At 39.9% G+C, this 22,308-nt stretch overlaps 1 protein-coding gene across 8 annotated transcripts in view; it reads right to left on the bottom strand.

Moving 5' to 3' along the window:
• Nucleotides 1–14,120, bottom strand: part of BRSK2 (BR serine/threonine kinase 2) — a 319,520-nt gene extending 305,400 nt beyond the window's left edge. For 2 of the 8 annotated variants that reach the window (XM_040559843.1, XM_040559842.1), the window contains exons 1-2: nucleotides 14,020–14,120; nucleotides 11,743–13,168 (exon numbers count right to left, since the gene is read on the bottom strand). In XM_040559843.1, the coding sequence (XP_040415777.1) occupies nucleotides 11,743–11,836 (94 nt within the window). In that variant the 5' untranslated portion in view covers nucleotides 11,837–13,168; nucleotides 14,020–14,120. Of the gene's footprint in view, nucleotides 1–11,742; nucleotides 13,169–14,019 lie in introns of those variants that run through there. The other 6 variants (XM_040559845.1, XM_040559848.1, XM_040559851.1 and 3 more) reach the window with 6 other exon arrangements.
• Nucleotides 14,121–22,308: the final 8,188 nt, after the last annotated feature.

The following is a 22,308-nucleotide window of genomic DNA, read 5'->3' as shown; positions in this document are numbered from 1 at the left end:
TATAGTCCTCTGGTGGACTCTTCAGAAACATCCAGTAGAGAAGCAGACAGTTGAGCAGCAAATATGAGGTTAACTTTGCTATTCTAACCAATCTTATCATGAATGCCCAAAAAGCAGTCCATGAACCACCTGGTTCCCCCGGTACTAAAGCACCAACAAGTAAGTATGGGTGAAGCTGAAAAGGTTCTCAACTGCCACTCACCTGAATCAATGGTGATAAGGGCAATGGTGATGACAGTGTTACAGCTCAGATCTTGAAAGAATGCCTGTATCTGCAGCATTCCCTCTGAGCAGGAAGAGCCACCTGGCAACAAGATGGTGACTGTCCCAGCCACACCAGTAGTTCAGCCGTGTCTGTCCCTAGCAAAGGCGCAGCAATGCTAAATATAAGGACATCTTCTACGTCCTGACATATAGACTGGTCAGGTGATTTCAGTACATGTAAGTGAGAGAATATTAAAGAATTACTGCTGGAAGTATTCAAACATTCGCCTACCTTTATTTGTCTTTGCTGAGCAGACAGACTTCTGCTTTAAGGATAAAGGACAGTAATGTGTAAAACGTGCCTGTATTTTCAGTTTGAATTGAATTCACTTACAGCATCATTCCACTTTGTGCTCTAATTTGTTTGAATATTCACTGCAGAGGAGATGCATTCCTAGGCTGTTCTTAACTAGAACACTGCCAGAGGTCTGCCTCTGCTATCATCAATGAGCAGCTTGCTCACGGGTCAAACTCCCCTCTCAGACAAACTTGAGTAGGGCCTTGAAGTCACTGGGGCTGCACAGATGAAACAGAGTGGGGAATTTGACTAAGTAATGTCTTCAGCACAATCAGCAAACAACCAGAAGCAAAAGAGATGCAATTTCACAAATACGAGCAATGAACTAAACCACAGACCCAGAAGAAAAGCAGCACCAGACAAAACCTAGAAACACTAGGACAGATCTTCTTTCTTGTTGACAATTGCTAAGTTTAAACAAGCTTTACAGATTTATAGGAGTGGGAAGTTTGGGAGAAAAGGAGAAGTGTAGATTTAACTAATTTCAAAAGCTAACGAAAAACTATTTAAGGCTGCTGCTCACAAAGCAGAAGGATCCTTAAAAGCTGTGCCACTCATGGCCATGCCTTTTCAACAACACAAATGCCCGCGTTTAATAGGGCTATGGCACTTGTGTCATTGCCAAGTTTTAATATAATACTTGGCTTTGTCTTTGGTGACCATTTTTGTACAGACAGGCATTGCAAACACACAAACAGCTCTCAGTCTTCCTCTCAGCTTTCTGCAGGAAAGGACTACTTCAAATACTGCCACTGTACCAACATGGATACACAGAGGAAATACAGCGAGGGCTCCCTTCTTCCCACCTTCCCCAGTCATCCAACTCAGCTTGCAAACAGAAAGGAGTTCGAGCCTCCTCCCTTCCCGCTTTGCAGTGCTCCAGCAGCAGCAAGTAGGCAGAAGTCCATCTTATCAAGATAACTGGGGATTCCCCCAGCATTAGGGGATCACAATGAGCCACTTTAGAACCACTTTTTTCCCCCAGCTTCGGTGTAAGAGTTTTAACCAAGGTGAGGGGCAGTATCTGAAGAGTAGCTGTACTCCAGCAATCCCAATCTGCTATAGCAGCATCTCATGACTTTCAAAATGCAATTTAGACAAACAGCACTGTTTATGACAGCTTTGCTTCAGTCTGCTTTCTTAAGGAAACAAAATTTAGATGTTCAGGCTGTTTGTCTGTAACTCCTCCCATCACATCAAAATCTATTAGCCGATTTCATTGAAGTTTGAAGTCTCAGATTTCCTAAGTTTCGTGCTGAATGCCTGGAGAAAAAAAGATACAAACGATTGCTCCTACAAAGGAAAGACTGACTAGGATTTAATCCTTAATCTAGTCCAAGAGAAAGCAAAAAGATGGACAGCTAGCAGAGCAAGATCCAAATCAGCCACAAACGCAGTTCTCATCTAGCCCAAGAGAGAGGAGACTTGAGAGAGATCAGGAGGATGAGGGAACACAAGGTACAAAACTGCAGGAAACAGCTTTCCTTAGTTTCACAGTGTACTAAAAATGTTACAGTTCAGCTGTACAGGATAACACAGAATCGCAGAATAGCTGAGGTTGGGAGGAATCTCTGGAGATCATCAAATCCAACCCGCTTGGTCACAGCAGAAACAGCTGGAGCAGGCTGTGCCCAGTAAGGGTTTTAATATCTCCAAGGATGGAGATTCTACAACCTCTCTGGACAACCTGTGACAGGTTCAACCACCCTCCCAGTTTCTTCTCTGAAAAAAGAGAAGTTTCTTATAGTGTTGAGATGGAATTTCTAAACACAAAAAGACCCATCTGAGATCAGTGCCTTACCATGAAAGGGATTATATGCACGTAACGTAACACAAGTTATTCTTCCTATCAGTTCACAACCTAGAAAAGACGCATGAAAGGTAGAAATCGTACATAACAAAAATTTTCCAAGGGCACACCATGTATTAGTATTAATTTTCCAAAGATGATACAACTGTACATAATATGGGAGAAAAATCCAGAATTCACTTATTTTTTCATTCCACCATGACTATATAATTTGAAAAGACTTCAAAAAGAATCTATGTTTCTTTAGAGATAGGCTACGTGTCTGCTTTTGAGTATCTCTAGCAGCTCTTCTAGCAGTAATCATCAACCTACTTAAATAGGACTGAAATGATTAAGGAACTCAGTCTTGGAACACCAAAATTTTTCTCAGAATTCCCTCCTAAGGCCTTCATTAATTTGCTCGAGGAGACTGCAGCTGTAGAAAAACCTAATACCCATCCAGCATCCTCTAGATTAGGAACTAGTTTCTAGTTTGAAGAGGCAAGGCAACTGAAGTAAAAACAGAGATGACCAGAACTGTAAGAGGAGAACTGAGCTCAATCCTTTACCTGCTGGCAGCAAATCATCTGGATGTGACAGCCGAACTACCCATCGCTTACAACCTGAAGTTGAGAGCTTCAGAATAGAACACTGGGAGAGATGAAGAGATTCCAGGAAGGTAAAAATCTGAGTCAAATCCATTCCTTAAACGTAGGGACAAGTCACAGGTATTAAAAGAAATCCACACAGTCACTCAATGAAACTTACCCTGGGCAAGTGGCAGGTAAGATGAGTAACTCAACTCCCAGCTGACACTGAGTCAGCACAAGGCGTGAGAAATTTTGAAACATGCCACACAGTGCATATCACTCCACAAGGACCTGGAACTTGAAGTCTTCTTTTCCTACTAGTGCTTTAATTCAAATGCAATAAAATGGTGGTCTTAGAATAGTCATGATAGCCTAGCTTAACCTTTAGTAGAGCAGGATGTTGTTTAAAAAAAAAAGGAAATTGTATATCAGCCTATGTTTAGCTGCAAGTATGTTATGGCTCTTTCTCACCAACTATATTGTCATAGGGCTGACAAACCAACATCATGAAGCAGGGCTACAGGTACCTCATCTAGTACCAACACAGATAAACACTCACTTTTCCAATGAGAGCATTTGAGCAGAAATTCAGCGTCTACATTGCCAGCCACACAGAAGAAAGAAAGAGAGTCAAAGAAGAGAAAAAGCTAAGTAATTCCACCACCAACCTCTGCTGGGTCGGTATGAAGACCCGGCACACTCACATGCAGTGAAAGACCAGGGCTCAACCTTCGGCAGACAAATTTGCAGGTCCAAGGGCAGCCTTCAGAGAGAAAACTAATACATTTTTGGTCCAGACCAGTTTACTTCTCCCAGAAACCAGCTCCATTATTTTGTTCCAGTCAATAGTGCTTTTAATATCTAAATGACAGGGCACTCAGCTTATGCTACATAAGGCTGAATACACAGATGAATGATGCTGCAAAAGCAGGGCTTGTTAATACATCTGTAATGCAGACATTATTTAAAAAATATATACCAGGTATCACAATTTCTTTTCCTCCCACATTAAACATATACTGCAAAAGACAGCAAATCAAAATTGCAATAGCCTGAGGATATAAAGAGAGTATGTTGTTTGCTAAGCAGACGAAGGCAGCCAGAATAGCACTTACTAAATGAATGCCTGAAAACAGTTTTCCATCAACCTTTTTTTCAAAACAAAAATAAAAAAAAGTACTTCACTGGAAATATTATCATGTCTATACCATGCCCACATAGTATTGCAACATTTTAAGTGTATATATATATACACACACACACACGCATTTGCACACCCTAAGCCACTTGATTCTCATTTCCCTCGACACCCTCCAACCCCAGCATGAACCCATTTACTCTCAGTTGATGTTACAAATCTTGAGCACAGTTTTTACCAGCAATAACCTCCTTTAGCCAGTTACCAGAAAGCTATACTTTTTTTCCCCCAAAATTCCTTAATTGCCAAATCACTCATTATCAATAGATAAATGTTAGATAAAACCTAGAAGAGCCTTTTAGCAGTGGTAAGCTACAAAAGCAAATGTCCCTTCCAGTCTAACCTCATCCCTTGTATCACTGCAAATGAAAAATATTTCTTTAAACAAGAAATTGAAAAATATTTCTTTTCTTCTTATGTATGCAGTAATATTTATGCAAGGAAGCCAACAGAACAAACAGCAAAAGTTAAACACAGAAACAGACTGGCACAGAAAATTCAGCTATTAGGACTCTTTGAAAGAGTAATTTAGGGCAGCTTTAGGGCTACTTCAATTTATGCCAGTTGACTATGATCTCTGTGCCCTTCAGGAAATAAATAAATAAATTTCTCAAAATATAACTGTAAGAGCTGACAAACCAAGATAAATATTCTGCTCTACCCAATCCAGTGCTGAGTACATCAGCTGCTTCCATCTGCCTGAAGGTTACTCTGAACTACTACAAAGACTGTCCCATTTGCAAGAGAATCTATCTGGATTTATTTATTTTTTTTTAAACACCAACATTTACCATTCTGATCCATCTTGCTCTTTATTCTCAAAGCCTTCCAATCAGAACTTTAATATTAACATTTCAGCCAAACCCTTTCTAAATATATCTTGCTTCCTCTGTCCATGTCCTTGGCAATATTTTCAGTTGTTGATGCACACTTCCATTTATTAGCCTGTAAAAACTGTATCCCAAGGTCACTGTGAAATAAACAGTATATTCCCACTTGTACAGTTCATAGGACAACAGCAATCTCCTAGGCATCTGTGTCACAAATCATGACTATGAAAAACACGCTTGCAGCAACATCAGTGTGTAACACACTTATGAAATGAACCAACATAATTTCCTCTGTTCCACCTAAATTCCATTTAAACCTAATTTCTAAAAACTCTGACTTAACAAAGAAATCTTAGGGGTAGACTGTTTGCTTGAATTTTATCAGAATTTTATTAGCAATAGTTCTAATGTGTAAACATAGGCACCTTTGCCTATTTATCAGGGGTTTGATGAACTTCCTAATGAAGTCAGCTCAGCTTGGCCAACTGACTTCACAGGGGCAGTTCACAGTACCTCAGCATGTGAAAAAGAGCATTCCTTGAGCATCCATTTGTGTGCCTGCCTTGACTCCACTGCTCTGGAAATCTACATCCAGGCTTCCATCTCTTCTTACTCTGACTGTTCTCCTAAGGTCATAATAGGTAGTCCATGCAATATCTCTTACCTCAGAGGGCATTAATTCCAAATCTCTCATCTCTTTTCAAATTCTGTTTGACAGCTAGATTTCTTTCACCACCTACATTTGTTCTGTATTACCCACCTCTTAATTTTGAGGGCAACATCAATATTCATTACCACCATTGCAATTATTGTTTAACTCTATAAAGCATATAACATTAAAATTTACTCCATATGTTGTATTTTATGGAGTTTTATGGTATACTGAAAAATATTGTAGTGTTGGAGAATCCAAAACATTCACTGGCTGTTCCGCTGCAATTTATAAAAACTACTGTAAAGACCTTTTTAAGAATACCATGTTTGCTCTTGTTATGGAGTCACACGCTTTCTCAAGATCAGAAAGAATTCCCCTCTCAACAAAGTTTACCTCTGAACATTTTTGATTTCTCCAGCCTTTCTTACCATTCCAATATAGCCCTTCCCACTGTAGTGGTGCTGACAGCGAGTAGAAAGTAAAACATTAGAACAGGGCAAAAACTCTGAGAAATCACTGCTTCCGTAGCTCCTGCTGACGTCTGGAATGTAGGTATATAAATAGTCATAAAATCCTACTCATTTGACAGCGTATCTGAATTCTAACAACTCTTCAGTGAGAAAGCTTACTGTGTTTTACAAAGAAAAACAAACCACTAGAGCCTACTCCCGTTTCATCAAGTCCATAATGGTTTTGCTACTTAAACTGGGATAAAGACTGATGGCATGCCTCCACAAAGTTCATAGAAGGATGAAGGGTAAAAGTCCATTTTCACTGTAGTTGGCAAAAAGGAGTTTGCAGATAAAAAAGTGAAAGTCTTAAAAGGGAAGCCTGGACTTGTAAGTCCAGACAGAAGGCACAATGCTCAAGGTAATACTAGTTTACTTCAGTCACAAATGCAGGCACATGATACTTTTGAACAATCAGACCAAAGGTAACTCAAATTAAGAGCAACTACATCTCCCAAAACCCATAACCATTCCTGGAAGGCCCATTAAGTCTAAGTCACTATGATCTAATCTTCCTGGCAAAATTTCACTAGAAGTTTTTTCTTAAGACCTCTAATGCCCATAGTATTGCTTGCAATACTGGATTTCTATTATTACTATTATTAATTAACCGTTTAAGTCCTCACAGATTATCACTGCAAAGGATGCAGACTCACTGTTTTGAAAGCAACTCTCATAAGGAAAACAAATACATGAAAACATATATAGAATATATATTTTTTAAAAAGGTGATGATTTATGATTTACACCTCTATAACTATATATTCATCTAGACAGCTAAACTGAATAAAGCTGTACCCATTCAGAATCGTCTCTAGATCCAACACAGTGGCACAAAAAATACTATAGCACTGTGGATAAAAAAGACAGACTTTGTTTAGCCCACTTACCTAAAGGAACCGGGCTTCTGAGATCTCATTGTCTACCCAACGCTCCTCCAATAGATTTGAAGCTTTCAATTTCAACCAAGTATGACACACAAAAAATTAACAAATTTCAGTTTCTGACGGTGTCATGGAAACAGGTGGTTAAGGCTGTAAAGAAACATCCTGTTCAAGCCCTTGCTGAATCAAAGGCTATTAAATTTGCTAAGACTCAAATGTAATGATCTCTCTTATATAACCGAATAGCAGATTGCTCAACGCTTTACTGATGGCTCATGCAGATAACACATTATATAAAGAAATAGCTGAAAGTTACATGGTATACAAGTCAGAAAGGTGATCCCTACACTTTTTGCAAAGGTCGAAGTGCCATGAGTTTCCAGCAGCATTCTTTGTATTGAATGCAGGACTGAGCTTAAAATGGAATGAAAGGAACAAGACAAAATGGATCAGCAACACCGAGATTATCTTGGTAAAAAAACTACAGTGAATAGGGTAACAACCACTTCGAGCCGGTCTCTTATTACTTGTAGACAGCACAGTGTTTTGGAAATCTCAACCAGACATTGATTTGGTGCCATAGCAAACAATGATGGTGAAGTCCATAAAGCAATTATCAAATGAAAATACAAGAAAACCCTCTGAAATGCTGCAGCCTTCACGTGAAATAGTACTTCAGTTCCTCATCTTTGACTCTAGTGAATATTTATTAATGACTGCAATCTGAGTTACTATTAAGAATTTCAAGGGTGAAATAGGGGTTAATGAGGCCAGGAGAAACACATGAGCAAAAATATTTGTGGAATAAAAAATAATTAAATAAGGAGAGAGGAATACAAAAGAAGCTGATTTCACACAAAATTAGCGGCAAATGGAAAACTGTCTGAGCTAAGAAAACTAGAACAGTATTTCATGTTTAGGTATGATTGGGGTTTCTTAAGGCACACTGTTTCCACGTGTGTTATCGTAACATGACACACATCCTTTTCCTCATTACTGTTAATTACAATGGAAACCTCCTACAATTAACTGTAGTAGAATGTAATTCAATGAAACTTACATAAACCAACCTTTCCCCACACACTCATATATATAGTAATAATCTTTTGCACTGAGATTTCTATAAAATAAAATGTTTTGAGTATAATAATTCAAATTATGCTGCTGCTTCTATTCCTGTAAAACCATACAAATAGAGATTCCATGACCTATTTGTCAAGCTGCAACTAAATAAGGGAAATGCTCAGAATTCATGCTATTACAAAAGCAAACAGGCAACAGAAAACCACCTCACTAGAACACGCAAATAATGTTAAATTCTTATGCTACATTAATGAAAATAATTCTCTATCATTCCCACTCTCAGAAAAGGTGTAAGCACGCGCATCTTTCAGATCTGCCCCATGCAGCCCTTTTGGGACTTCTCTGACTAAGAGGCCCTAATCCTCTATTTGTGGCATCAGTCACCCTCAGCAAGCTCGAAACACCAGCCAAGAAGGCCGCTGAGGACAAATTTTGCATACCCTATTTTGAATCCTACTCAACGCTTTCAGCACCGTCTGCTACCATCAATCTGAATTAAAGGCTTTTCCATGTGGGTTTTGCCCACCCACAGACAGATGTGACCAGGTTCCACTGACAGCACAGTCACAGCATCTGGACCCTTCTGCAGGACCCAGTAGGCTGCTGGTGGTGAATGTTTTTTTCAGCTGTTAAGAAGGTAATCCGTGAGAACGTCATGGAGAGAGAGCTAAGGGAGAGTTCTACTTACCATCTAGTTCCCCTTCCACGGTGCCCTTTCTAAGGCTGCCCTGAACTGTGAACCCAGGCTTTTCCCCAAGACCCTCTTCTTTGGATCTCAGCAAAAGCAGGTTAGAGTGATTAACAGATTTGTGCATCAGTGTATCTGGGAGCAAAGCTACAGCTGCATAACTGAAATAGTCAGAATTTTACTCAAAATAAAAATGACGACTATGAAGATCACTGTAAAATGAATAGGACATTGCAACACAACTTAAGCTTTCTTTCCATTCATCATTACATTTTGCAGGATTTTTCTCTCTTTCCTATCTCCCTAGAAATATATACATACATATGCCAAGCTATTACCTCCTAATCTTCCAGGCTTAAAATTCAAGCTCTAAAGGAATAATTACAGCCACTATTTTCAGACTTAGGCCACTGCAACACAAATTCAAAGTTACCCACCATGACAACACAGTATGGCGAATCAGGCCCTCACACTGCGCTTGTTGTCCTCCCCCTAAAACACTGCAGGTTGCCTGCTCACCCTCCAAAACAAGCTGGAAGAAGACTAGCTACTACCACACACTGTTCATACCATTCTGCATGCTCCCAAATGTGATTAGCACAGAAAATGCGAGAAGACCAGAAGGCTTCTTTCCATATTTAGCCACGTATGTTTAACACCAAGCTAGATTTCACCTCAGTGCATTACTCTGTTGATGAAGGGCGGGTATAGCAAGGAAGACATAGGCTGACATCAGCTACTTTTAAGCTTTCTCTCCCCCCCAAGCTTCTATGACATCATGCATTGTACATTTATGTGCTCTCATGTGTGCAGGCAGCACAGACTTATCTATAAAGATCAGTTATATGGTAAAACTGCAAAAGGAAACTTTCACCCTTGTCCAGCTGGTTGAATAACTGCAGAGGCTGACAGCAGGCTCTAAATACATGCTCTCCTTCTCTCTCCACCCCCACGTCTCTAATCACTTAGGAGGAAGATAGGAAGATTAGCAGAGAGGAAAAGAATAACCAAAGCTGCAGATAACCCTTTAGGACCACAACGTCAGGCTGTAAGATTTGGAGCAAAAGGTTAATGCAGTTGTATTTTCAGGAATCTTAGACAATTGTATTTTATAGGAAAGGGAGGGGTGCTGAGAAGGTGAGAGAAAAGGAAATGGTGATGAAGACAAAAATGAATTTGTCATCCACAGCTGGCTCTTTGATCACCTGGAGTATCCAGGAAAAAGATTACCAGCAGAAATAGGTCAGTTTTATTATCAATACACTGCAATTTTTTGGTGGAGTATTTTCATTACCATCATCAGAGCAGATTTCAGTAAGAATATAGCTGCCCAAGTAAGGGCTTATTGAGCTGTGCAAAGAATAAAGGTTGTAACCAAAACACTGTCAGAAAGCTACCTTTAGCAGCTGATACACTGAAAAGATTTGAAAAAACAAAAAACAAAAATATAAATAAAAGTCACTTTCACTGGAAGACAATGTCATCTTCATCCCTGTCTCTGAACGGTTGCTATGGGGTTGTGAAGAGGAGGGGAAGGATGGGGGGAGTTATAATCAATCATCTCAGAAGAGCATTGCTTCTTACAGAGAAAGATCTGGATTTTGACTGTGTCCCTAAGAAAATTGCGGACTGCAGAGCTGCTGCCACGCAGGGCAATGAGGAAGCAGGCAGAGCAGAGGCAGCAGCTGGGGATGGAAACGCCTATTAAATCCTTTAGACAACAGATGGGCAAAGCTCGGCTGGGTTTAAAAAAAAAAAAAGAAAAGAAAAGAAAAACCACCACACCACAATGCATCATGTTTTATTGTCCCACCATAATGAACAACACTTAATACCCACATGCCCAAAGAAGCCCCCCTATGGCTGATTTCCCCTTTCCCTAAATTATCATCTGAAGTCTCAATCCACTTTTGGGGGTCTCCCAACGCAATGAAATTGCCAGATCCCATCGCTTATTGCACCTGTTACTAGAAAAAAGAACAACACCAAAACCAACAAAAAAAAAAACAGGAAAGACATTTTGGCATTTTTTAAAGGTTTTCCTTTCAATTAAAGCTCCCCTGCCCTTGAAGTGAATATGCTATCTAAGCAAGCAACAGCAAGTCCAGATCTTGAACGCATTTAGGGGATCTAATTATGTCATGTAGGGCAGAAGCACCTGCTCTCTGTTAATTCCCTCCACTCTGTTTCCTCTTTTTAATATTTCTTACCATTGTTCCATTCAGGAAAATCTGCTGGGGGCGAGTTTCATAAACAAGCTTTAAGAGAAATAATTAAATAAACTCCCCTCCCCCCCATCCCTCCCACAAAAACACAGGGTATCCAGAATGAATCCTGCTACCGATCCTCTATTTTTCCTTTTATTTCAGATGCTCCCCACAAAAAACACCAGCTCATCCATCCATATTTGCTTAATGCCCATAGCAGTCAGTGCCACAGACATACTGTACATATTTCCCACCATCACCACCAACTGCACCTTAAGGACTACACCCTTTTCAATCATGATGTCATGAAATACTGCTGGTGACTCCCCCACTACCACCACCACCACCTCCTTGGTACTACAGGCTGTGAACCTTTCATTTCAATATAATTTGATTAAAAAGAAAAGACTCCTAAGTAGGGCAGCGAAGAAATTGATGTGAAATCCAGCAACAGCAGACCATCTATTTTTTCCTCTGCATGCACTCTTGCTGTCATCAGAACAACACCCATTAGCAGGAGTAATGGGCATAAAGCATCCTGGGCTTTTCTTTGGTTTTTCAAAAATAAATAGGAAAAAAATAAAATGAAAACTAAAAAATTAATATTCATAAAGGATTTTTGCCTCTATTTTCTCCACTAAAACACCAAATGGGAAAACCTAAACCCTCATATAACCCATCCCCAACATCTCACTGGCTGCTACAGCACCTTCCCCCTAGTGCGGGTGCTGCTGCAAAAGAACCAACCTGTCTGTCCTTTTCCTAGGGTTTTCTCCAAACGATAGGGTCCAACATATTGTGCATGTTGAGCTCCGCTGCCTTCTTTCCCTGTTGATGTCATTTCTACCTGGATCTGTAATTCTGCAATGTGTATGTGCTGATGAGCTGGAATTTCTCTCTCTGCAGTTCTTTAAATTCCCACTTTGCAGCTGTGCAAGCAAAGCACTCTCTTTGCTTTAGTCCACTTGGTCGCAGATTTTTCTCTTCCTCCTCTTTCTTTTCTTTCTCTCTCACGTGTGCGTTCTCTCGCAGGGTCTGTCTGGGACGCTGATGGACGAAGGAGTTATTTTACCGTTCAAAGAGGGGGATCTATGATCCAAGCCCAAGGAGCATGATGCTGGTGATCTGAGCTCCACACGCCTTGTTCTCTCTAGGAGCTGTTCAAGGGAGAGCCAGAGCTAGAGCAGCGGAAGAGCCGGGGCCCGCAGCTCTGACTGACATTAAAAGCAGCCAATCTCTCGTCTCTCAGCTCCTTCTCCCCTCCTCCTTCCACTATCTTTTCTTTTCCATCAGCAGCAGTTACTGCTTCTGCCTGCTACAGAGCATCATAATCAATGCTAACAGCAAACACCTAAGTTTATCAGGCTATTGATAAGGCACAATTAAATATAATTAAGGAGTTTTTATTATTTTAAATCACAGGCATACACATTTTTTTGAATTATACTCCACCATACAGCTGTACTTCCACAGTACTGAATAAAGGCTGAGACTGTGTCAGGAAATAGGAAAGAAAAAAAATCTAGTTTGGAAAATGAGCTTGAGAAATTCATTAATTCTGTTTGATCCTGCATCTTCCATAGGTTTTACCCTTTAAAGAAAGCATTTGGGGGAAAACAAAAAGAAAAAATGATGGGGAAAAACAGGGCCAAACCTGTAGCTACTGAACTCTGTGACAGACTCGCTTTTGAATTTGATGAGAGCAAATAGACTTTAGGTCCTTAGGTGAAGAGACCAAAAATGGCATGGCCGCTATCTTCATTAGAAGCGCATCAGAAAATCCAAATATTAAATGAGAATGGGAAATGATTGTCAGATACACAGGTGATGCCTTCACAGACTCTATACTAGCAGCATAAGAAAACCTACATTGTCTTTGTTGAAATACTTACACAGGTCTTTAACCCTGAGAGCTAAAAGCATTTGTTGAAATAAATAAATAAATAAAAAATATATGCTGCAAGATAGGCACAAGCCTACTTTGTGGACTCAGGGCCATACAATTTCAGACTCCACGGCTACTAAACTGAAACCTATACCACACAGAAGTTCCATTTGTACCTTCTCTGCTCCGCTCCAGGCAGACAACTGGTCAAGATATCCTTACTGAATCACAACTGAGACACAACAAACAGCAAGGATTCTTCAGTCAGAGCAGAAAGCCATGACAAGCCTGTAAAAGAAAGGAAAAGTAGTGATGGAAAAAAAAAAAAAGGGGGGGGGGGGGTATCCTTTACCTGAAATAGTCATTTCTTTCAATAAGCAACATATAATGATTTTTTTTTTTGAAAGAGGGAAAAATATTCTGTTAATACTTAAATCTACATATAACACCTGCTAATGGAAATTGGAAGAACACTAGAAATTGGCTCTGGAGCAGTAACACAGGCAGCACAACTCCACACAACAGGTTGCAGAGTAACAAGAAGAGAATATGTGAGGAAACCAGGCCAGCAGACTGAAACCTTAAACCAGTTCCAAGGTGTCCTCCTGTTTCCGTGAAGAAATAACCCCCTCCAGTTTTGACCTTCCTCTGCTTTGTGGTTTATGGTTCATCTTTAGTTACTTCCAAAGCATGCTGTTACAGCTACCTGCTGGTAAAACCACAGGGGGGTGCACCCCAAGCTGCCCCTATTTCTCCACGCCCCCCAGCCCTCACCTGTATGTCTGTCAGCTAATGGCTGCTGCTCTGCTGAGAGGCCTGGCTTTACCGTTCACCTACAGCAACCTCCAGCCCCCGCGGGGGGCTTACCTCCCCTACGACCTCACTTTTGCTAAACTAGAAATTGTCATTTCTCCAGTCTTTAATTAAATATTGCTCGTTCTCCACTTAATGCAACCCCAGCAGCTGCTCCGGCCTCACCCCCCCAAAACCCATCACACTCCTGCCCTCTCTCTCCCCTCAGAGTCATGGCACGACACCTCACCCACCTGAGCCGTCCATCCCTCACTGAGAATGGAAGAAAAAGCACTCGGGGAAAACCCCACTGACACTGGGGTGACATTTCCCCTCACCCTGCTCACCTTCCCTCTACCCTAAACCCTAGGGAGGAGGAAAGAGGGTGCAGCAGCCCTGCTGGCAGCCATGGCAACATGGCGGTGGCTTGGCCTCGCTCTTCCCGCCAAAAGTGCTGAGGTGATGGTGGCAGCATGGCGGCCCTCATCGGGGCAGTGTGGGGCTGGCTGTCAGGGCTGACAGCTAACCAGGCTCAAAACCCCCAAAATACGAAGCTTGGGCTCAAAATCCTCAAAGTATGAGGCCTGGGCTCAAAACCCCCAAAGTATGAGGCTTGAAGACATCAGGAGGGCTTCACAACAGAGCAATCAAAAGGACTGGGCTCCTGGAAGCACTGTCAGCCACAGAAATTGAGTGTTGGAGAAAATGGAAATGCGCTGATTTTCAGACTTTTAACACTAAAAATGGTGAGTCTTTCTCCTGCTGCCCCCACTGTTAAAGGACACTACACACACAGAAAGGGGGGACTGAACATGAACGTTACATTACATGAAATATTCAATTAGAGGAACACAAGCATAAATTTCAGAAAGTGGAAAAGTCAGTTTATTTGTCTGAATTAGTAAATTATCCACGCTACCGTATTAGCAATGCAGGGGGTGAATATCAGTGTGGATCTTTACACTTAACAGCTTTTTAAAATTATATTTTGAAGGGCATTTAATTGGAGATTATGATGTTTGTATGTAGATAAAACGTGCCTGGGTCATGATATTAATAGAAAGATGAATAATCAAACAATGTTGTCTGTAAAAGACCCAACTTGCGTATTTTACAGTTTGCTTACATTGTGCTTTGGGGAAAATGAATTACAGTTCCCTGAATATTGCAAATCCCTACATTCTGACACAAAATATGTGCCAGTGTCATGGCTGGAATAATAATAAAAACATTCAGATGACCCTGACAAAAAGATCAGTGAGCTCAAAAAACAAACCAAAAAAACTTGTTGGTGTCATTTAGTTATTTGTTATTTTCATTCCATAAGAGTATACTGTTGTATGGCCTATTGCAACAATTTTGACCTTTCAACCTAAACTCTTTTCAAAAAAAATATTTGGACACCTCTTGATTCCTGAATAACCAAATGCTGGTTATTTCATTTGTTCGTATAGAGTAAAATCCAATTTATCTGTACCCCTTTGATCTGAAACTCACTCCTTTGAATCTAGGTTATGTCCCCCTGGTGTGAATTACTTATACAATAACTCCCTCAATTATTTGAAGCCCTGTTTATCCAAATGTTTTGATGTTCCAAAAGTATTTTGAATAAACAGGGCTTTGCTGTCATTGGATATATCAGATATCTTTGGGGATGCATACAGGATGATTTCCCCTGACCTTGTTTTGTATCATCTTGGGCTTAAATGAACAGGCAATGTAAACTTAAGTGTACAGTTAGCATATCATCACCATCTTTAGTACTTTTACTCCTGTCACCATTAATGATTTCACTTTTATTCTCATTAAAGGCCTAAAACTGAGAAATTTCACTCAGGAAGGACTTAACACAGATGCCAGTGAAGGTGTTGCTTGAGTAAGGAGTGAATAAAAGAAAAAAATGATCTAGAATTTTCCTCAGTTTTATCATACTTCTGAAAGAAAGTAGAGCAAAATTATTCTACCATTTCTTCATTTTTAGTCACTCCCATTAACACTAGCTTGTGTCTTCTGAAAGTCCTCGTGTTCATTTATTTTCTTAGGTACTTGCCATTACCTTTCTTCTTATTCCTATGAGAATCTTACGGGTAAAGGTGGATCATGAAACGATGCAAGAAACTAGAGGAAACACGGGCCCATGAGGCTATTATATACAATATTTTACACTTGTTCAGTTGAATGTATTCATGGAGTTACTAAAAAGGGAAGTGTCAGGCTTCCAAGAAAAGGCATCAATAAACTTGTGTAATTAGCATAGAATGAGTCAATAGTCTTCTCCTGGTAAGAATAATTTAACAAAAACTAGGGGTTTGTTTACAATCAGGAGAGCCTAATAGCTAATACCAATGATAAAGGCACATTAACAATAAATGGTGCAATGATATTCAGCATTTGCAATGTCAACATCCATTATCACATCGTCGATGTTCCATCCACAAACCTATGGATGCATGACATCTTTGATAAGTGGTATTGGGAATAAAATGTTTTGCATATTAAGTTGATTACATAGGTACATCATAAGAAACTAAGCAAGGTGTTTGCAGGACCTTTAGGCATCAGTTCTGTTGACAAACTGAAAACCTATGTTGAGAATAATGATATACAGCTGCCACATCTCCAAACAGATGCTGTCTAAAATTGAGAATCTGTCCCCTTTATACTAGATATCTACCATCTTTCTAAGAAGTCTGGATAGACCCTAAGAAAAGAAAGGGATTTCAGTAATGTAAGTGTGTGGTGTTTCACATTGTTAGAATACCCTCACAAGTCAGGTTCTTTCTACTATCCAGGATTTGCTGCGGAAATTAAACTAGTTAACACTGGTTACTGGAAGGTAGTGCTTCCGTAAAGAAACTGGTCCACATTGCTCAATAGAGGTATATACCATGATAGGATTTAGACAGACACTTTGGAGAGTTGTTTCTTCTTGTTATTATGTATTTGGCTACTGTTATGGGGATTTTCAGCATTCTGTATATTCTAGTACCTCATTTTAAGGTTCCCCCAAAAGAACTGTTAGCTTGCCATCTACATATCATCTTTATTTCAAGCCAGATTAAGGTAAAAGTATGTAAAATGTTTAATAACAAAATAGATAGTAGTGTTACAAAGACTTAAAAGGATGCTGGAGAGAGAAAGAAGAGATGTTTATATTTAAGCTAAATACTAAATCCAAATGACTTTTTTTTGCCATTTCTTTATCTAAATGACAACCTATTAACACTTACCTAGCATACCTAACAGTTATTTAATACTTCTGCACCTTCCATTGTCCGCAGGTTGCTTTCTCGAGAGAATCCCACAGTCTGGGGAAGCATCCTCTGTATGCTCCCACTCTATAGTCTCTTCTGGGAGATTTCAATTCAAATTCACTTGTTCTTGAGACAATCGGGAATCGTTGATAAATGTTCAAGAATCTTAAAAAGTTTTCTTTTTCTTTTTCTTTTTTTTTTTTTAATTAAAAAAAACGAGTGAGGCAATCTTCTTGAAATCTTGCAGCTGTATGGAGCAGTTCCAGCTGCAAGGTGACTGCTCAGAAGGAAACGTAGAAACGGTAGAGCTCAGGAACCAGAGAATTTGGTGATTAAGACATAGAAAATTGGTATGTTGAAACAAAAACAATTTTTGCTGTTCTTTACTGTTTTGGATCAATTCAGTTTCTACTACAGAGTGTGTGCAGCCTGATCACAACCTGATGGACTCTGCTGAGTGACTGTTGAGCATGTATTAGCAGCTATCATGAATGTTTTATTGGCACTCTAACAATATGCAGTGAACTTGTTTGATGTCAGATAACTGAATAAAATAAATTTTCAAGAGTTTAACACAGATGATTCAGTGGAGTAGTCAGTCACCATCCTAGAATATCTGCATTTCTCTGCAGAGATTTCAAGTAGCCTAAGAAGTTTTGACCAGGATGAACAAGTGAAAATATTAATTCTCTAGACCACAGGGGAGTTTTTAGCAGAGAAAGTAAGAGGTACAGTTTGAGTTAGACACGCACAGTGGTTTTAGCTATATGTGCGATGTAAGATTTTGATGAAAAAGGAATCAGCAGTAACTGTACAACTTCTCAGAACTGGTATGGATGTTTCATTTGTGCACATAGGGGTATTCATGAGACAATCCAGGGAATGTATCTGTTGGGCTGACAGGAATGCGCAAATGACCTGGAGCAATTCAAGATACGGGTCTTACAGGAAAATGTATCATGCCAGATCTACCAGTCTGAGAGAGGTGAGGCTGCTGCAGCTCTACATGCACAGGTCCAGCCATTAGCAAAGCTAAAAATGTGTTTCAAGCAGACATGCACACACAAAACACACATTTACATTACACATAGATGTGCTACATATCTAAATGGCTAGCCACACAGTTCACATAGATCCCTGCCCAGTATCCGGCCTCTAGATCCCAAATGCCCATGTACTGGCACCTGGATATGCAAGCCTCCATGGCTGCAGCCCTCCTCCAGCTGTATGCGTGTACAATAATAAAATGAAACTGTTTTTTAAAAAGGAACTGTGATGCCCAAGATGTCAGCATTGTTTGCCTCTAGGACAGATACAAATAGGAGTGTAAGCTTTGTATTTGTCCTGGTGTTTCTGGAACTCTACATTAGGAAGTTTTTCTTGCAATATTCCCTAATTCCACACTTATGTAATGAAGGAATACTTTTAATGTCAAATTTAAGACAGCAATCTTGAATATCCAGTACATTTGTATGCAGTCCTCCTTAATTTTTCTCTAAAATTATAAACTATGGAACTGAAAGTTTAATACATGCGTAGTTATCAAAGGCTCACATCCAAACAAAAATAAAATCAGATAATCTCAAAGGGAATTTCATGAGACTGAATTTTAACCTCCAGCTTTGGAGGTGGAGTGGTTTGTTAGATATTCTGTACATATGCACCCTACAGTTCTACATTACAAATTTATTACATATGTAAAACATTCCAAAGCAACATGGCTGATACAGACATGCACACAGAATAGGGAGCCCTCGCACAGGACAGCATTAGGAAGGAATTTAGTGATAGAACAGGCTGCACTGATCACGGGCAGGGGATAGCCACACAGGTGTTCAGACTAGCCAACAACAGTTTATATGCAACTGGCCCTTTTTATCTACTTACACCTTTATTTTCCCACTCTTGCTCTTACCTAAACACCTTTCTTTCCGTATCTTTGATTCTTTAAACATCCCATAACAAGTCCCCATGGCTGTAAACCCCCACTGCAACCACTTAAGTCCACAAGGTGATTGGAGAGCCCCCAGTTTGGGTTTCTGCCTTCCCTTCCTTTTATCACATAACATTTTAAATGTCATTCTGTTGGGTAATTAGTGTTTTAATTACAAGAGGCACTTGGTTTCTTGGTTCCAATAGCCTGCCATTCCTACTGCAGGGAGAATTATAGAAATGACCCTTAGGCAGGAATTGTGATCCTGAGGCATGCCATACCTCTTGGAAGATATTGCATAGCTGGCATTTGACACAGAGTGGGAAATAGCAAAGCACACAGATTTTAGCAATTTTGCACCCCTGGGGACTGAGAAGAATACATTCAACCCTATGTTCTCACAAAACGTTGAAAGGAAGAGTTAGAGGGAAATACAGGCCAGAGACTGATGGCTATGGCAAGATGATAAAAGGGTCCCTTGCTCCAGAAACACACGTTCCCAAGTATTTGGTAAAAGATGAGCAAAGAGATTGATGAGATGAAGAAGTGGGTCTTTGCTTTTTGTATTCACAGCAGTCTCTCAGAAAACAAAAGGCATTACTCAAAAAAGAGTGCCAAGTTAAGCAGTAGGCAAATAGAACAAAGGAGCCAAGAACCCGAGGCCACTATGCACCAGTGGGCAGATCTATATCTATTCATCAAATTGCCACACACAGCAGTGGCAAACGCAAAAGACAAGCTTTTAAGGAAAATAGATCACAGGAGGTAGTTCCTGACTTAGGACGATAGTTGGGATGAAAACTGCAAGGCAGATGTAGGTTGGCAGTAGCCAGCACACCTGACAGCTGAGTTGAGCATAAAGCAAAAGGAAGAGTTTCGTCTAGTGAAGGAAAGTAAAGAAATGAAGAACATCTGAAGGGTAAGCAGGAAATTGCTCATCAAAAGGAAAGGAACTCCAGGATTCTTGTTCCACCAATTGCACAGGCAAGACATGAGAGGTTGCTTTGAAGATTTGCATACCGAGGCTTACTCATTGGCACGAGTAGTTTCTTAGGTTGGTCAAACCATTGGTTTTATATCACAAAAGAAGAACAACATCCTTAAAATGTATGTCCTAACTATACCAGTAATTTGTTCAGTTGGAAAAACACAAAACTAACAGCACTCACTGAAATGCTAACACCTTCCTGAGCAACTGATTTTTCTTTGGAGCCTTTCTCCTCAGTAACAAAGAAGTCCCCACACATTCATAGGGGGAGCACCATCAGTGGGATACCAGAACAATATTTAGAAGACTGGGCTATGATAATGCTGCTAACATAAAAGTATAATTAGCATTTATCAAAAACTGAAAAATCCAGCTCCAAAATCCATGAGGTTATTGAACAGAGCAGTCCAGAATACCAAATGCTGAAAGACTTTCTCTGCCTGCCCAAAGAGCAAGGAATTGTAGGAAGGGATTTCAAACTCTATAAATCTGAGCTTTAATAACTTTTTGAGAAAATAAAAAAGGAGAAAGGAAAGGAGAAGGGAAAGCAAAGGGAAAAGGAAGGGAGAAAAGAAAAAAAGAAAAAAAAAAAAAGGAAATGAAGTTCTGAAATTTCTGTAGAACCATTCAAGCACCAGAAGGTCACATTTCATAGCTCCACAGGTGATGCAGCTTTTCAGAGAAAAAGCCAGCCTGTTGGGAAAGCCTCTAGCAAAATAAAACAATACACAGATGAAAGTTATGAGGATGACCAAAAGGTGAACAGCAAAGTGCTTTTTAAATCCCCACCTGCTGGCGATATAAAATGCTGAAACAAAGTATAGTATTGTAGTGATTAAATGATTCAGCTGGAACAGGAAGAAAGTGTTACAAACTGGTTGACTAAACAAACTTTAGAAAGCAGGACTCTGTCCTGTTGTACAGGTTTCACTTTTGATTTACTGTATGAGCTTGGGCAAGTCACTTTGACCAGGAATTCCCAAACCGACTAGTAAGTTTATGTGTCACAGACATTTGCCACTCTGCTGCCAGAGTCCCAGTTACCAAAAACTGCAAAGCCCCTGCCCTCTGAAACATTGGACCTATTTAAATTGGCTAAAGCTAGGCAGCCCAAAATTGAGATATCTAAAATCCCATTATTGCCCTTAGTTTCCCTTGCTTTATTTCCTTCATTTTCAGAAAATGTTTCTAACTTACCTACCCTATGATTTACATTGAGATCTTTGAAAGGATCAATTAAAATATAGAGACCTTGAAAAGTTTTATCGGAAATGCTTTCTCGGCATATTACTTACTCTTTTTCACCTGCCCAGAAATGGGAACAGCAAACACTCCAACAGCTGGACTGAACAGTCTTCTGAATATGGTCAGTTCTGTGCTGACCTTTTCAACAATTTTGCTGAAAAACTGGTGGGAAACTGCTCTGAAGAATGGTCCATGAAACCCTTGGGAGTAGCAGCACACGCATTAGAATGAGCGCTGCCTTCAAATTTATCCTGCCAAGGCAAAAGTTATTCTCTCAGAAAAGCAGTAAATCAGATCACCTGCTCTTTTTTCATTGTGGTTAGTAGGTCACATACACTTAAGGATAGATTGTGCCCTCTAGGCATGGGCTCGCCGCAGATACAGTACAGCATGTACTATAACAGGAGAGTCCCAGAAGGCTTTTTTTTTTTCCTTGCCTTTCCTACCATGATCTTCTTACATCCCCCTTTTATGTCATCCCTTTTTAAGTGTCCAGAATGTCAGAAAATGCTAGGAAAATGGCCTGGATTGATATAACGTTGTTTCTTTGAGAGCTTCTTAGAAGCAAAATTACAAATGTCATCCTTACTCTTTTTACACCTAAATAAGAGTAAAAAAGGGTCTAGCTAGTGATTCACTATTAAAACCTCCAATAAGACCCTACAGGATTTCCACATTGTTCATCATCACCTGGGAGACTTTCCTCAGCCTTTTTTTAACACAGCCCTTGAGATGGAGCTAGTTGATTTCAGAATGGCAAATATCTAAATACAAAATGAAAAAAATATATGTCCTGGAGAAGTCCTGAAATTTTTGGTAAATCTACAGTGTTTGTTAAGGCAGGATAGGGTAGAAAAAAAAAGTCTCCAGGGCTTCCCTCATGGCAACGCTTGCATGACACTTGTTAATAAAGAAAAAGAGAATTTTGAATTCAATGTGTGTCCTCATCAGCTCATACACATAGATCCCAGTAATGTTAATGAAAATTACGTAGATGTTCCAATGGGACGCGAGACCCCTGGTTGAGTTAAAAGCATCTGCAGAAAGAGGAGCACAATAATAGTGTCTGTACAATGTGTCTTCTCCCAGCGCTCCAAAAGATGTTTTTAAATACCCTAACTCAACTGTAGTTTTGTGCTTTTTCAGTGATAGGAATTTTCAACCCGCAAGTTATTTCATTAGGTAACACCACCTGTATTTAAAATGTCAGACTCAA

The sequence above is a fragment of the Cygnus olor genome, chromosome 5 (genome assembly GCF_009769625.2).
Source record: "Cygnus olor isolate bCygOlo1 chromosome 5, bCygOlo1.pri.v2, whole genome shotgun sequence".
Taxonomy (NCBI): domain Eukaryota; kingdom Metazoa; phylum Chordata; class Aves; order Anseriformes; family Anatidae; genus Cygnus; species Cygnus olor.
This window is presented reverse-complemented; position numbering and strand designations above follow the sequence as displayed.